At 36.4% G+C, this 13,877-nt stretch overlaps 1 protein-coding gene across 4 annotated transcripts in view; it reads left to right on the top strand.

Moving 5' to 3' along the window:
• The window catches only part of VCL (vinculin), a 63,438-nt gene that overhangs the window by 34,465 nt on the left and 15,096 nt on the right, over nt 1-13,877 (top strand). For all 4 annotated transcript variants that reach the window (XM_062580685.1, XM_062580682.1, XM_062580683.1 and 1 more), the window contains exons 6-11: nt 987-1,147; nt 6,563-6,653; nt 8,074-8,221; nt 10,144-10,297; nt 11,236-11,411; nt 12,626-12,816. In XM_062580685.1, coding sequence (XP_062436669.1) covers nt 987-1,147; nt 6,563-6,653; nt 8,074-8,221; nt 10,144-10,297; nt 11,236-11,411; nt 12,626-12,816 — 921 coding nt within the window. The remainder of the gene's footprint in view (nt 1-986; nt 1,148-6,562; nt 6,654-8,073; nt 8,222-10,143; nt 10,298-11,235; nt 11,412-12,625; nt 12,817-13,877) is intronic.

The following is a 13,877-nucleotide window of genomic DNA, read 5'->3' on the forward strand; positions in this document are numbered from 1 at the left end:
TTTCTTGGCGTATTATGTCTTATGTTGAGGAGGAACAAAAAATGCAAACGTAATTCCTGGTTTAGGAGTAAACTTAGATCAGAGCTTACTCAATTTAAGTGAGGAGGGGTATGCGGTCTCTGTTGCTGAGATTTGAAGGAACTTTTAAAAGTACCATTTTGTCTTCTCTTTGCCCCTTCTGTAAATATATTCAGTGTAATGAGTGTGTTGCAGGTGTGCGTAAGCTTGGCTTCTGTATGCATTCAGAGGTGTTCTGAGCATCTGTTATCTGTCTTCAGCTGTTGTTTATTTGCCATTCTAAAGGTTGATGGTTAATGGTGTGAATGGAGAGCATTTGATAGCTGTCTGTGTGGTGAATTGTAGATTAGCTGAAGTGAGCTATAGTTGTAGTCAGATTCTCAGCAATAATAACTGAGGAATAGGAATGAGAGTAACTCAGATCACGGGTGGCATGATAGCAATTGGCCACTAGTGTTGTAAACCTAGTTGAAAAACAAATTAATGGCTTAGTAATACAAAATGAAGTTCTGATAGTAGTTTGTGGATCCCACTGCACTGAACAATCACCACTTCACAAGCAAGGAGCTAATGACATTGCATGCAGACTGTGCTAGTAATCAGACATAAACTCTTTTAGCATGTGCTGAAACCCATATTCTGATGTTTAACAATGTTGTTAATTAGAAAGTATGAATATGACTGGGACAAGAAAACTATTATTGTGCCAGTCTAGTTAACATGAGTTCTCATGCCTATGTGATATTGGTAAAACACAGGTGTAGATACAGTTGTAGTCTTAATGATTAAAAAAGGAAAGAAGAAAAAAAGAGGGAAATACAGATTACTATAACTACAATCACTTTTGGATAAAATGGGCCATTCAAAACACTATTTAGTGCCTCTATATTTATGTAATAGGAGATTACCTTGAGTATTAATCATATCTTGCAGGTATTTTTTTCTAATCTTTGGTATCATGTTCACAGCTATGAAGATTTTTGTGACCACAAAAAATTCTAAAAGCCATGGAATAGAAGAGGCTTTGAAAAATCGCAATTTCACAGTAGAGAAAATGAGTGCTGAGATAAATGAAATAATCCGTGTATTACAACTCACTTCTTGGGATGAAGATGCCTGGGCCAGCAAGGTACATTTCACATCTGCCTTTGATGTACAAGTCTATTTTTTCATATACTCTGTTATGTTCTTATAACTTGATGTTTTTGAGAATGTTGACATGTGTATTTGTTTATTAGTTTTGCAGCACTATGCAGTCACATCTCTTCAAGGTCAAAGAACATCTTCAGATACAATTGTCTTAGCTTATTTTGAAAATTAGCTTTTTTTCTCTTAACAGGCAAAATCAAAGGAATGTGCCATTTGAAGGTGGCCTACTGGTTTGTTGGAACAGAATGGTTACCCAGAAGACTTAGATTTGTTCACATTTTGGTTTTGGCTTGATTAGGAAATTGTGGAATACAATATATTCCTCAAAGAAGGGATTCCTGGTTCTCCCTTGCAGCCTGATGTCTTACAGAACATTAAGTATGAAAGCTGTCCTTCTGTGCCTTAAACTGATCTGATACCTAGGCACCCATAAACAAGACTACCATAGATTTATCCCCTAGATGCTAGTAGAAAAGTTAGACTGTAGTTATACTCCTTCTACAAAAGGCCTAAAGTTAAGAAATTTTAGTCATTTGGAGAATGCTTCATTGAGCATTTTTCCTCTGTTTTTAATTTGGGTTTGGAAGTAAATTTCGAGTTTGCTTTGTCACAAAAAAAAGAAAAAAAAAAAAAAAAAAAAAAAAAAAAGAGCAGCCTTGCTGAATAAGAATGAAATGAATGAAGTCTGTGATGCTGGAATATGGACAGTGTTGGTTCCTTATGACCCAGTGTTAAGCTGTGTAAATGACTGCTGCCAGTTACCTGGAGGGCTCATGTGATGCTCTTCAGTGAGGCTGCTGAAGATAGGGAGATACGTAGTAGATCTGTCTGTTACTGACCATAAAGCTGCTTGTGGCAGGCTGAATCAGCAAAGTACTATTGTGAGCTTATGAATAAATATTGCATAGAAGAGAGTCCTGCCAATTTGTTGAGTACATTGAAGTACATTGCTAATGGGATCCTTTTTTAAGGATTAGTACTGCAAACGACAAATAACTGAACATATTTAAATAAGTTGGACTTATTAACAAACAAAATCTCTTGCAGAAAATCTAACACTGATGTGATCAGTTAAAATCACTTTGGCCTATATTGTTTGGCACTTGATTTTTAGTTTGCCTTTTGAGTTATTTTGTCACTATCACTTCCTTATTATGACTGCTTTATGCATCTTTGTTTTTGTTCTTCTATTTCTTACTCTTTTCTCACCTTTAGAAGGTAAGGTTTCTTCCACACCCTACACATCTATTTTGTACTAAAACAAAAAAAGCATGTCTGTGGAATTTTGTGCTGTGTGCAGGCTGTGTACTGTGTGACTTTCTTCTGTGTGCCAACTGTAACACCATACTTATGTATATACCCATAGAAATTTTAATAGGCTCTTAATAGCCCAGTGTAGCTACATGTGGAATTGGTTGTCACTAAAAGAGTGGCAATGGCAAGCTGAACTACATCAAGACTCTCTCAGACCCCAGTTAGAGCCAGCCCAAGATTTTAGAGCATGTTCCTTTTGAACGCTGTTGGATTATGCTACTGGTCTTTGTAGCTACAAACAAAAGGGTCCAGTTATACAGGAGTAGGCTTTCTTGCAGGCCCAGAAAGATTTATGAAATCAAGAATTTTGTTCATTCTATACTATTTCATCAGTACCCTTCCTTTAATATATCAGTTCAACTAGTTGATGTTCTTCAGCCTAGATGTAAGACCTGAATTTCATGTGTATATTTTAAAATTCATTTTTATTATTGGATTTAATCATTCCTACATTTTGTTAAATGCCCATACAATTGATCACAAGAAATCTGGAAATTTTCTTGGTAAGAACTGATTGTGCTACAAAAAGTTGTTAAACTAGGGTTAGAAAATTCTTATTTCTAACAAGGCAACTACTAAGGATTTTCTTAATAAAATTGTTGGCATATTAACAGTATCTGTAAATGGAAAATGTTGGCCATCATGCGTAATGCATAAGTATGTTGTGTGGACAAGTATATCAAAGTATTGTTTTGTTCTCTGAGTTAAGAGAATTTTAATTCACAGTTGTACTTAGATTTTTCAGAATTAAGGTACTTAGATGATTTGAAGCTGTAGCAGTGTACATTAGCCAAAAAGTAAAGTGTGTATGATGTAAAGAATTTGAATGCAAAAGTCAGTAGGTGGGAGAAGAAGCCAGAGCTAATTTTCTGATGGCCACATATTGCAAACCTTTTATCCTTGTGTGTTTCTATATGTTGATTTATTTATCTCTTCTTGTGAGAGAGGAAGGAGTTGTATTCAATAGTATATAGAAATAACATTTCATGCCTGGCTATCAGGGGTAAGATTTTCCCATGCCTTTCTGGAGCAAAGTAAGGTCTGTTTGGGGACAGGCTGACTTTAATTTTGCCTATGTAGTACATGTTACTGTTGATGCTGGAATTTTTGGTAAATGTGTTTTTCTTTCTTGTATGAACATTAAAATATCATAAAATGTATGTAGATATAGCAGAGAATGAACAAATGCGTGGAGGAATAGTTGTAGGCTTTTTCTCAAAAAGCTGTACTATCAGTCTTTAGAACCTGAAGTGCAGAATGCTGTTGTGGATTGCAGTAATCTCTACTTCACCAAAACTGCTGATTTTATAATTGAAATACTGAGCAAATACTGATCTTTGAAAAAAGCTCATGAAAAACAAGCAAAAAATACCTATACATAGTTCTTCTGTTTGTAGTTTTGTTCCATTTGGTTTTCTCTTGTATTTCATTTTACAGAGAAGTTTAACTTTTGTGTAGTGTTAACCTTGTTCCACTTTGTATAAACTTCAAGTAATACTGAATTCATACATCTTCTATTTCTGTGGGTGATGGAGGAGGTTAAAAGCTGTAGGAGTCTGAGAAGTATGTAGTATCTTGCAGGATTGGACCCTGAATGGTGACTAAGCTATATATTCTGCCAAAAGGCTGGCTTTGCCTATTTCCTTCGACATTCCCTTCTTTGGTAATGAAATGCAGATGTCTCTAGACTAGACCACTTAATTGAGTCAGATTGTATTTTATATTTAACAAGGGATTGTGTTGGATTTCTCATTCCTTTTCAGTTTAGTATCGATGCCACCTGCTGCATGAATAATCTCAAAAGTCTTTGTAATGGTAAAAGTAGTGCATGAAGGATCTTGGAAAACTTCTCATTTCCCATAGGAATTGGCTTGCAAAAGGCCTGCTTGCTCTTTTCCCTTCAGGGAGCGTTGCCTAGCTATTTAACTGTTTTGATTTAGCTCTTTTCAAAAGGCACTAGTGCTGATTTTGCTTTTTTTGCCAACTAGATGTGGGGAAAGGAGGGAGAAAATCAGATTTTGCTGGCAATACTACCCTACACTAAACTTCTTGCAGGGTAACTGTGGAGTTTTTTTCTTTTCTTGCTCATAATTGTTTTTTCTGGCAAATCCTGGATGGCCAAGTCTTTAAAATATTTAGCTGTTTAGGAAAAGACATGACACTTAAACAGCTCCAGAAATCAGGAATATCATACTTGCTTTCAGGCAGTAAGCTCTTGAGCAAGTGTGCATGTTCTTTGGTTTATTTTATTTTTTAAAAATTGAATGCTTCTCATTCCAACTGTCTGCTTAATAGCCTGAATGAGTGGACAAGTCCAGACATTTCAGGATGGGAACACCTTTGTTTCTTGCCAAATATCCAACACTTAACACTAAACTGTGGCAGAAATGAAAGTGAAATAGCAACAAGTGCAGTACCAGCGAGTCTGGTTAAGGATGTGTTCCCATCATCTGTTTAAAAATTCTTCCTGTCTCACTGAGATGACTTCCTTACCAGGCTAGATTTGAGTGACTCCTTGCCTTGGCAGCTTTGGCTGTTAAGATGGGAAATCCATGCTTTAGGAGTTGTCCTGAAAACACTTTGACTGGTACACTAGGATTTTACCCTTTTTTTTAAAAAAAAATAAACGAGGGGGAGTGATGCTTTGCAAACAACACAAGCATCAGTGCGGAGCCACACGGGATAGCAGAGCAGTCCAGTTACATAGCCCTCATGTGATGGGAGAGATGGATCCCGTATGGCTTGAGTAGCGCTAGCAGTCATGAAATCCTGAGTGTAAAAGGTAGCTTAGATTTTGGCGCCTAATATGAAACTTATATTCAAAAGCTTCAGTATCGTTTTGCTGAAGCTGCAACTCTGCAGGCGGCTGTGCGGACACAAAAGCCTGCTTCGCTGAGGAGGGAGAGACCTTTGCACCTCCCGTTTCTCCTCCCCTCTCCTTTTCCAGTCTGGTGCTCCCACACCTATCGTCTCATCCATACACTCAGCAACATCTGTCGCCTTTTTAAAAAATGCAGTTAGTTTTGTTTCAAATTATTTATGGGACAGGTCTGTCTTTACTGTTGTCAGGGTATCTGCCCTTGAACTAGTTACTAATGCTTGATGCTAGGATCAGGCTCCTCTCTGAGTTGGACATGGACAGTCCAGCTCAGTCACCAGTGGGAGGGCCAGGCTTTTCTCCAGCCAGAGATGGGATGTTAGATGCATTTATAGTAAAGAGCTATTTTGGCCTTGTCCCAACTTTTTACTTAAGGTCCTTGTTGCTCTGACTGTCTTTTCATTTGTTTAAGATGGAAAACTTCTGGCCTCTAGTGGAGAGATGACATTGACAGTTAAGAGAGTGCGCAGAGAGATGAGAACTGGGTGGTTTGGCCTCCTGTAGGCAAAGATGTGTTCGATAGTAGCAGGATAATAGTCAGAAAATCGGTTTCTCTGACACTTGTGGCAGAGAGGTTCTGAATTTAAAACAAATAAGTTTTTGTGTGGATTAAAATCTTCAAAGACCCTATATGGGAACTGCAGGAGTTAACTGGCGGTCTGTGCTTTTCTTCAGTACTGCTTGTTTCTTTAAAAATGACAAATAGCACCTATTTGACTTTAAATAGCAAAACATTTTTTTTAAGTAAATGCGCATCCTCTTACACAGAAATAGTAAAATTCACTGGCCAATTTCCATTGTTAAAAACTTCACTCAAGTCTTGTGAATGATAATCTCACTGTTAAAATTTTTCTATATGCCATGATGTATATTAAGGAAGAAAAAATGGAACTAACTGCAAGATGTGCACTTACTAGAGCTTTGACTTTGAAGATTAAAACACTAGTAAATAAAGGAATAGAAAATTTTATATTTTTCACTAAAAATTGCATGCACATTTTCTGCATTTTGAGTGAGATGAAAGCATCTATCTTCAGAAAGAAGTGATTATGACCTGCTAGTTTGAAAACGGGTTTTGAGCTGCTTATATGGGTGTGCTTCTGTAAGGAAATGATGCTTTAGAACCGTTCTGTCTGCTTTGGTTGTTTTGACTAATTGTGCTTTGATTTTGAGAATCATTACGGTGGTTTCTCTTTTGCAAAGGACACTGAAGCCATGAAAAGAGCTTTGGCCTTAATAGATTCAAAGATGAACCAGGCTAAAGGGTGGCTGAGAGATCCAAATGCACCTCCAGGTAATTATGTATAAAAAACAAAAACAAAAAAAACCCTAACAACAAACCCTCCCCACCAAGTATTTTATTTTTTAGAAGTCTAAATAATTCTGTTGTGTAAGACAGAATTGTCTTTAAGCATTCATAAACTATGCAAAGTGGATCACTCAGAGTTTCGAAATTCCTGTCTTCAAATGTTGAAGATCAAGTAAATAAATTAAGTGCTTGGTCACCTGGGAAGCTTTAGTTGTATTAAGTTGTCCAACTATTTGCTCTGTGTGGAATATGATTTTTTTTCTTTGTATTCCACTAGTAAAAACCAAAAAACATGAATTACATTGAACAGCATTTAACTGCAGCAGTAGATAAAATACCTCCTTTCTGTACTTTCAAATCTGATATCTTCAGATTTATCTAATAGTAATTTTCTTCAGTAAGTGTTTTTCTTTCAGTCTTGACAGGAAAAAAAATTAACATGGAAAAGCTACTATAAATATTGTAATTACAGATGTGTCATCCTTATATAATTTTGCCTTTCTACGCATCTTTAAAGCTCATAAAAACAGCTGCAGGCTTATTCCATTTTACTCTAGAAGACCTTATCTGAAAGGCTTCCTCTGGAATGGAAGCTAAATATACAATTGTAAATATCGGAAGTGAATTATCATCTGTGAAGCTGCTGCTTATATTTCTTCTGACCTCATCCCCTTACCACACTCAACTCCAGAAAGTTCAGGTCCTTGCAAAGTCTTCTATCATTGACATTGATAATTAATGAAATAAACCATAAACATATTCAGTAGCTAAGGACAATGAAAACATACAGAACTTGCTTCAAATCACTTTTTTCTGATACATGCTGGGTACGTTACTTGGAAATAATCTCGTGTTCTTTTTCATTGATTGGTTCTTATGGCAGCACTTGTTCTTTGAGCTACTTTCAGTATTCTGATTTCATGGTGAAACTGATGCTTTATGGACAGTGAAGGTGCCAGTACTCATAATGCTAGGGGATGGGGTGGGGGGTGGGTTACAAGGAGAAAGAATGTTGGTTTTGATCTGTTTTGCCAAATGTAAGTCAGATTTGCAGCTGGCTAAAGTTAAGGCTATCTGAACCTTTCCAGATTGCTTCTTCCCTTCTCATCTTGATGCATTAAGGATTCTATAAACGAAGCATATATAGGAATTAAGCTATGATAACAGAATGATTAAATGAGTTGAAGCATGTGACACGATGCACACTACTAAATCTATGCTATGCTGTTTCAGGAGTATTGTCCCATTGTAGGATTTATTACATTTCATATATACGTCTTATAATTTTGGATAAATGTACTTCCAAATTTGAGCCTAATAAAGTCAGTGTAGCAGGCCATGGTGAGATTCGCAGTTATCACAGAATATCTTGTTTGACGTTTTACTAACTGAATCTGTCTCATAGGGGATGCTGGTGAGCAAGCAATAAGGCAGATCCTTGATGAAGCTGGAAAAGCAGGAGAACTGTGTGCAGGCAAAGAGCGCAGAGAGATTCTGGGAACGTGCAAGACACTGGGCCAGATGACGGATCAACTGGCTGATCTCCGAGCTAGGTAAATCTGTTGCTCTTAATGGGTTATTTTCCAGTGCTGTTAAAACAATTTCTCTGAACTTACAATTATGTTGTTTTTTAACCCATAGGAGAGCAGGGCAGTAACTGCGTTATTTTTCGTTCCGTCACTGTGGTATGGCATGTGGTGATTTAATTCTCTTCTGATAAGAATAACTTGCTTCAATATGTGAATCCTTAGTTACAAGGCATGTTGGGATAATAGTGAGCAGAATTACTCAGGTAGATAATTCAGAGTTTGTTTAAAGCTGATCAGTCCCTTGAGGTTTACTAAACTTCTTAATTTTAAGTACTATAACCTTTTGTTCTTTTGATAAAAAACAGGAAGTATGATAATCCTTTGTGAAGGCATAAAGATGATGAGTTCAATAACTACTGCATGTAACTTGAATTCTATAAGCCTGTTTCCTTTGAATATGAGGAATTTATTTTTTCAGATGTGCATCCGTGTAATAAATCCTTAAGCTGGAATGCGTAACAATTACTATTAAGAAATATTGATCTGATTATTTTGTTTTTATGATCCTCTCCTCTGCCATGACTTAAAAAAATAAAAAGGAGAAACCCTCAGAAGCTGTTCAGAACAATCTGTTAGGGAGACAGACAATGATTTTATGGTATAATTTTTTATACTTTTTTCTTCCTAAATCTTGCTCATTATCAGAAAAAGCAGTAGGGATTATGAGTTTTCCTTTTCTTTTAGAAAAATAAATTGCCTTTATGTAAAAACAAGGATCTCTTCTGACTTAAACCTGTGAAGGGCAGCAAATGAGCAAAATGCAAATTATCTGAAGATCTGTTTTGACTGACCTTAGATATGAACAAATTGCCTACCATCACTTTAAATCTGTAGAGTGAAAAACTGAAGCTTTTTAGTGATATGTATGAACAAAAGCTTGGATCATTTCTGAAACAAATAATTTCTATATGGAATCATTAGTTTGATTATACAAAGACTAAAAAGGGCAAAGAATCAGAAATACTAGCTATGTTGTTGTTAAAAGTGATGTATGTTCATTGTAATGGTAGTAATAGATGAGAAGCTGTTTTTGGTTTAACTTCAGTAGGATTTCCAGATGATTGGCCTAAGAGAATGCCAGAATTTCTTCGTACCAATTTTTGCACAGGCCACTGGAGATTAAGTCAAACTTTAATTCTTACTATAAAGGAATAGCTGGTGTCAACTTTCATATTATTTGAAGCAGAGGAAAACAGGACTGAGATTTACTAACAAATAAGATGATTTATATACTGTCTTAATATATAAATGACTTCAACTCAGCCTATGAGAAATAAAGTGTGAAGAAACATATCTTGAACCTCTGGTCTGATGTGTGTAAATATACCTTATCATCTCAATAGCGTCCTTGTTATCTGGCCACTTACTATGATCTTTTAAAAATTATTTGTTTGATAAAGTTAACACACTCAAAACTTTCCAATAATCAAATATTTTGGGATGGAGTATGAGCAGGGCTAAGCCTGACTCCTGGCAGTTCTGTCTGACTGTTGCAGCAATCTGTAAATGAACAGAGAGCAGGCCTGGTCATCAGTAATTCAGTGGAGCCAGGTTCCCAAATAGCCTTACTTTATCTTCTCATACTGAGTAACTTAGAAGTATTTATTCTTTGGGAGATGCTAAATAAAATCTTTAGGAAAGGGGAGATAACCTCGAAGTATGCTCTTAGTTTTAAACTGTTGCTTTCTTGTTCTTGCTTGGTTATTTTTATTTTCAAGGAAAAATCTTCTGATTAAATACTGTAGCTCTTTCAAGAATAGCTGAGAATGCTCATGTACTTTTTTTGTTGCCTCTTTATTAGAAAAGATTTTTATTGTTTAATGTAAAAGAAATTTGTTATTCAGTCCTGAGCTGAGTCTGTGGTCCTTTTTCTGTGTCTGGAGCAGAGGACAGGGTGCTACACCAATGGCTATGCAGAAAGCGCAGCAGGTGTCACAAGGTCTGGACTTGCTCACTGCAAAAGTGGAGAATGCAGCTCGCAAATTGGAAGCCATGACAAACTCTAAGCAGGCAATTGCAAAGAAGATTGATGCTGCTCAGGTACCACTACTGGTTTGATAAATACTTCAGAAAATGGTTAAACTGCTGCTGTTAGATCTGTTCAGCTGAACTACTGTAGATGTTTCCAAACACCGCACAGATACTCATCAGGAAGAACATATGCTTGATTTAACACAGACAAATCTTTAATTTTGTAGTACTGTAAATTAAAATTCCGTGAATTTTGTTACAGCTTATAAATTTTCTTTTGTTTTTTGGTAAATGGTTTATCATTGCTAAAGAGTTTCAAGCACATGAACTTAAAATGAGGAAACACTCCCTACATTCGGACATAAACTGATCTTGTTAAAGCAAAGAGTAGAGGAGTTTCAGACTGCACAGGTAAACTTCCCTGGCCTCTGATTTGGGAGTACCAGTACAGATTTAGAGCTTCATGCTTTTGATGACAAAGAGCAAAAAACATGTTTTTGTAACTTTCAGTCTCCTTGGATCTTCAGCCTATTACCCAGTGATGAAGATCGTAATTATCAGATATATTTTGTGTGTGTGTGTATATATGTGTGTATATATACATAAACATAGATATCACGTCTAGATATCTATATGTAAACATATAGGTACATATCTGTAGATTATGAATCTAATAACGAAACTTTTTAGAAAGAACTCCATAAAGAAAACTCTTTGTCCACAGCATCTGTCTTGATTTGTCTTCTAAAAGCTAAACGGCAGGTCTCTAAGGCCTCTAGTTAAATGTTACTTCTGAAAATAAATTGACAAATGCTCGGGAGAGTTGGCTTAGTTTCATCTTATTTTTTGAAATAAAACATCTGGCCGACAGAACTTCAGCGTATGTAATCAACAGATTGTTTTTCAAAAGTATTTTCTGTTAAATTAAGTTCTGAAAACTCTTTTTAAAGTCCGTAGAAATAGTATTACTATCTATCTCCACTTTTACACAACTTCTTCCTATTAAGAATTGGCTAGCAGATCCTAATGGGGGCAGCGAAGGAGAAGAACATATTCGGGGAATTATGGCTGAAGCAAGGAAAGTTGCAGAACTGTGTGAAGAGCCTAAGGAAAGAGATGATATCCTTCGCTCCTTGGGAGAAATCTCTGCTTTGACAGCTAAGCTGTCAGATCTACGAAGACAGTACGTGTTGGTTTATCACCATTAATTTATTTGAATGCCTTTCATTGGTAGTTCAGAGCATAGAATTTATTAATCAAAATTCTGCTGATTAATTGGGGAATATGTTTTTTCTTCAAGGACTGTGAATGAATATCTTAAACTTCTGAGTCTCCATCCTGTATTTAGAAAAAATGCTAAGAATTGTTCAGTTCTCAGAAGAGAAAATGTAACATTTTAACAACTTTTTAACAATTTAACATTTTAATTTTCCTTTTAATATTTGAATCTATGTAATGATTTCTATTGACAAGCCATAGTTGTGCTATCTTCCCCCTATAGAAAATGGGATTAGCTAGAGGTGCACATCTATAAAATACTTTTGCTATGGTTTATGGAATGTTTGACAGGCAAACTGAAGCCAAAAGCTGCCTCCTTTGCACTATCAAAGCTTTTCAAGGGAACCAGAAAGTGGGAAATTTGCTTGTTTATACAGGCAAATGTCGTCATTGATTCTTTGCTAAGGGATTTACTATGAGATGGTAGAATATTTAGCACTTCAATCTTTCATTAGTGTTCTAAGATATTAATGTAAACCATATAAAGCATAGTTTTTAAAAGATTTTCAGAAAAACCTGTTACCTTGGGTTCAGTGCTCAGCTGCAAATGATGTTTCTGAGTAAGTTTTGCACAAAGGCTGCTTGAGAATAGACTGAAACAGTTACTGATAAACTGGGACCTTTAATCTCTAGTCAGTTACAATATGGAAATAAATACTTTGTTTCTTCAGTAGTTATAGATTAAGCTGTTCTTGATACTGAGCTGCCGTAGATCTTGGTATGCTACCTCTTTCCTGTCTTGTGAATAGCCTTGGGTCTGTTGCTGCTTATTTTTGCACTTGTAATCTGTGTGACTTTATTGCAGTAGTTCATAAGATGGCCATGAGTGTGGGAAATTGAAGTCATACGTCAGCACTTTCAGTGACATTAACATACTCTCCCGCACTTCAGTGCTGAACATAAGTAAGGTCCAGATGCCACAGCAGAGAAATATGGGGTGGGGTTTATAGGTGGATCTCAGAGCAGATAATACAGAACTGTCAAGTCTCAATTTGACCTTCTTTAAAAAGACTAAAAGTGTCTTTCTCCGTGCTCCTCCCCCCTCCACCTGCAACTGAATTTGGGACTAAGAGATCTTTATGAATGTTGTTTTTTCTTTTTTCCTTCCTTTATCCTCAGTGGAAAAGGTGACTCTCCAGAGGCCCGTGCACTGGCTAAGCAAATAGCTACGTCACTTCAAAATTTACAGTCCAAAACAAACAAGGCTGTAGCAAATACTAGGCCAGTTAAGGCAGCTGTCCATTTGGAAGGCAAGATTGAGCAAGCTCAAAGGTGGATTGACAATCCTACTGTTGACGATCGGGGAGTAGGTAAGTATTTCTGCGTACTCTTCTGGAGTTTCTTGCCTATCCCAATTTTACAGGTAAACCTTTTAGAAATGTTTATGACTGAAACTATAGCTCCTGAGATGTTTAACATGCATAGGATTTCTTCACTGATACTAAGTTCATGGCTGATGGTTTATAGTCATGTTTTAGCTGCAATACTATTGAATTATGCTGGCCTATGATTCGCTTTGTCTTCCGGAAAGAACAACTTTCCCAAGGAATGGGAAAATGTGTACTGCAGAGTAGACAAACTTTAAACTCCTCTTTGCTCTTCTCATCTTGCAAATGTAGTGTCTCAAACCTGAATTTGTATGTACTCCAGCAAGTTGAGAGATTGAGCCCTTCAGAGGGGAGAAAAGCAATCATAACCGTGGTTTTAAAATGGCTTCTGCTTGTGTGGCTTCTGAGTTATCTGAGGAGAATGCTACTTGATGAAAGAGAAGTGATCTGCAAATTCAAGTATGCTATCAATAGGCATGTAATTATGGTTCAGGAATAGCTTTACTGAGAGCTCATTGCAAACCATCTCTGCAAAGTCTCGTTTTGCGGCTTCTGATGCCATTTTAAGTAGGTGGGTGACACCTGAAATCTGCATTCGATAATATGATAATAAACTGATGAGTGGAAATACAGTTTTATAAGTAGTATAACTGTAGACCTTTAATGCCACTTTCTCACACTTTTCCTTATATCTGTCAACATAATTCCTGGTGTGTGAATAACCAGTGGCAGATCCTTGATTTAATGATTTGCATACTGATAGCTTGGACATTTGTGAAGTGCGATTTTAAAAGTAATTTTATAACAGAACATTGAAGTCCTGTATTTTGACACCTTTCGAGTATACTACACACACACGATGACTTTGTGTAGGTTATATTATGAGATATTTTGGCACTGATTAAAAACCTTCCTAGTTCTGAGCTTCAGATGCCTCTCTAGAATTCTGAGGTGGTCAGCTCAAAAAAGCGTACAAACTACTTTTTTTTTTCTAAATTCAGAAGAAGCAAACTTAAATCCTCCTTGACGTCTGCAAAAGCTAT

The sequence above is a fragment of the Rhea pennata genome, chromosome 7 (genome assembly GCF_028389875.1).
Source record: "Rhea pennata isolate bPtePen1 chromosome 7, bPtePen1.pri, whole genome shotgun sequence".
Classification (NCBI taxonomy): domain Eukaryota; kingdom Metazoa; phylum Chordata; class Aves; order Rheiformes; family Rheidae; genus Rhea; species Rhea pennata.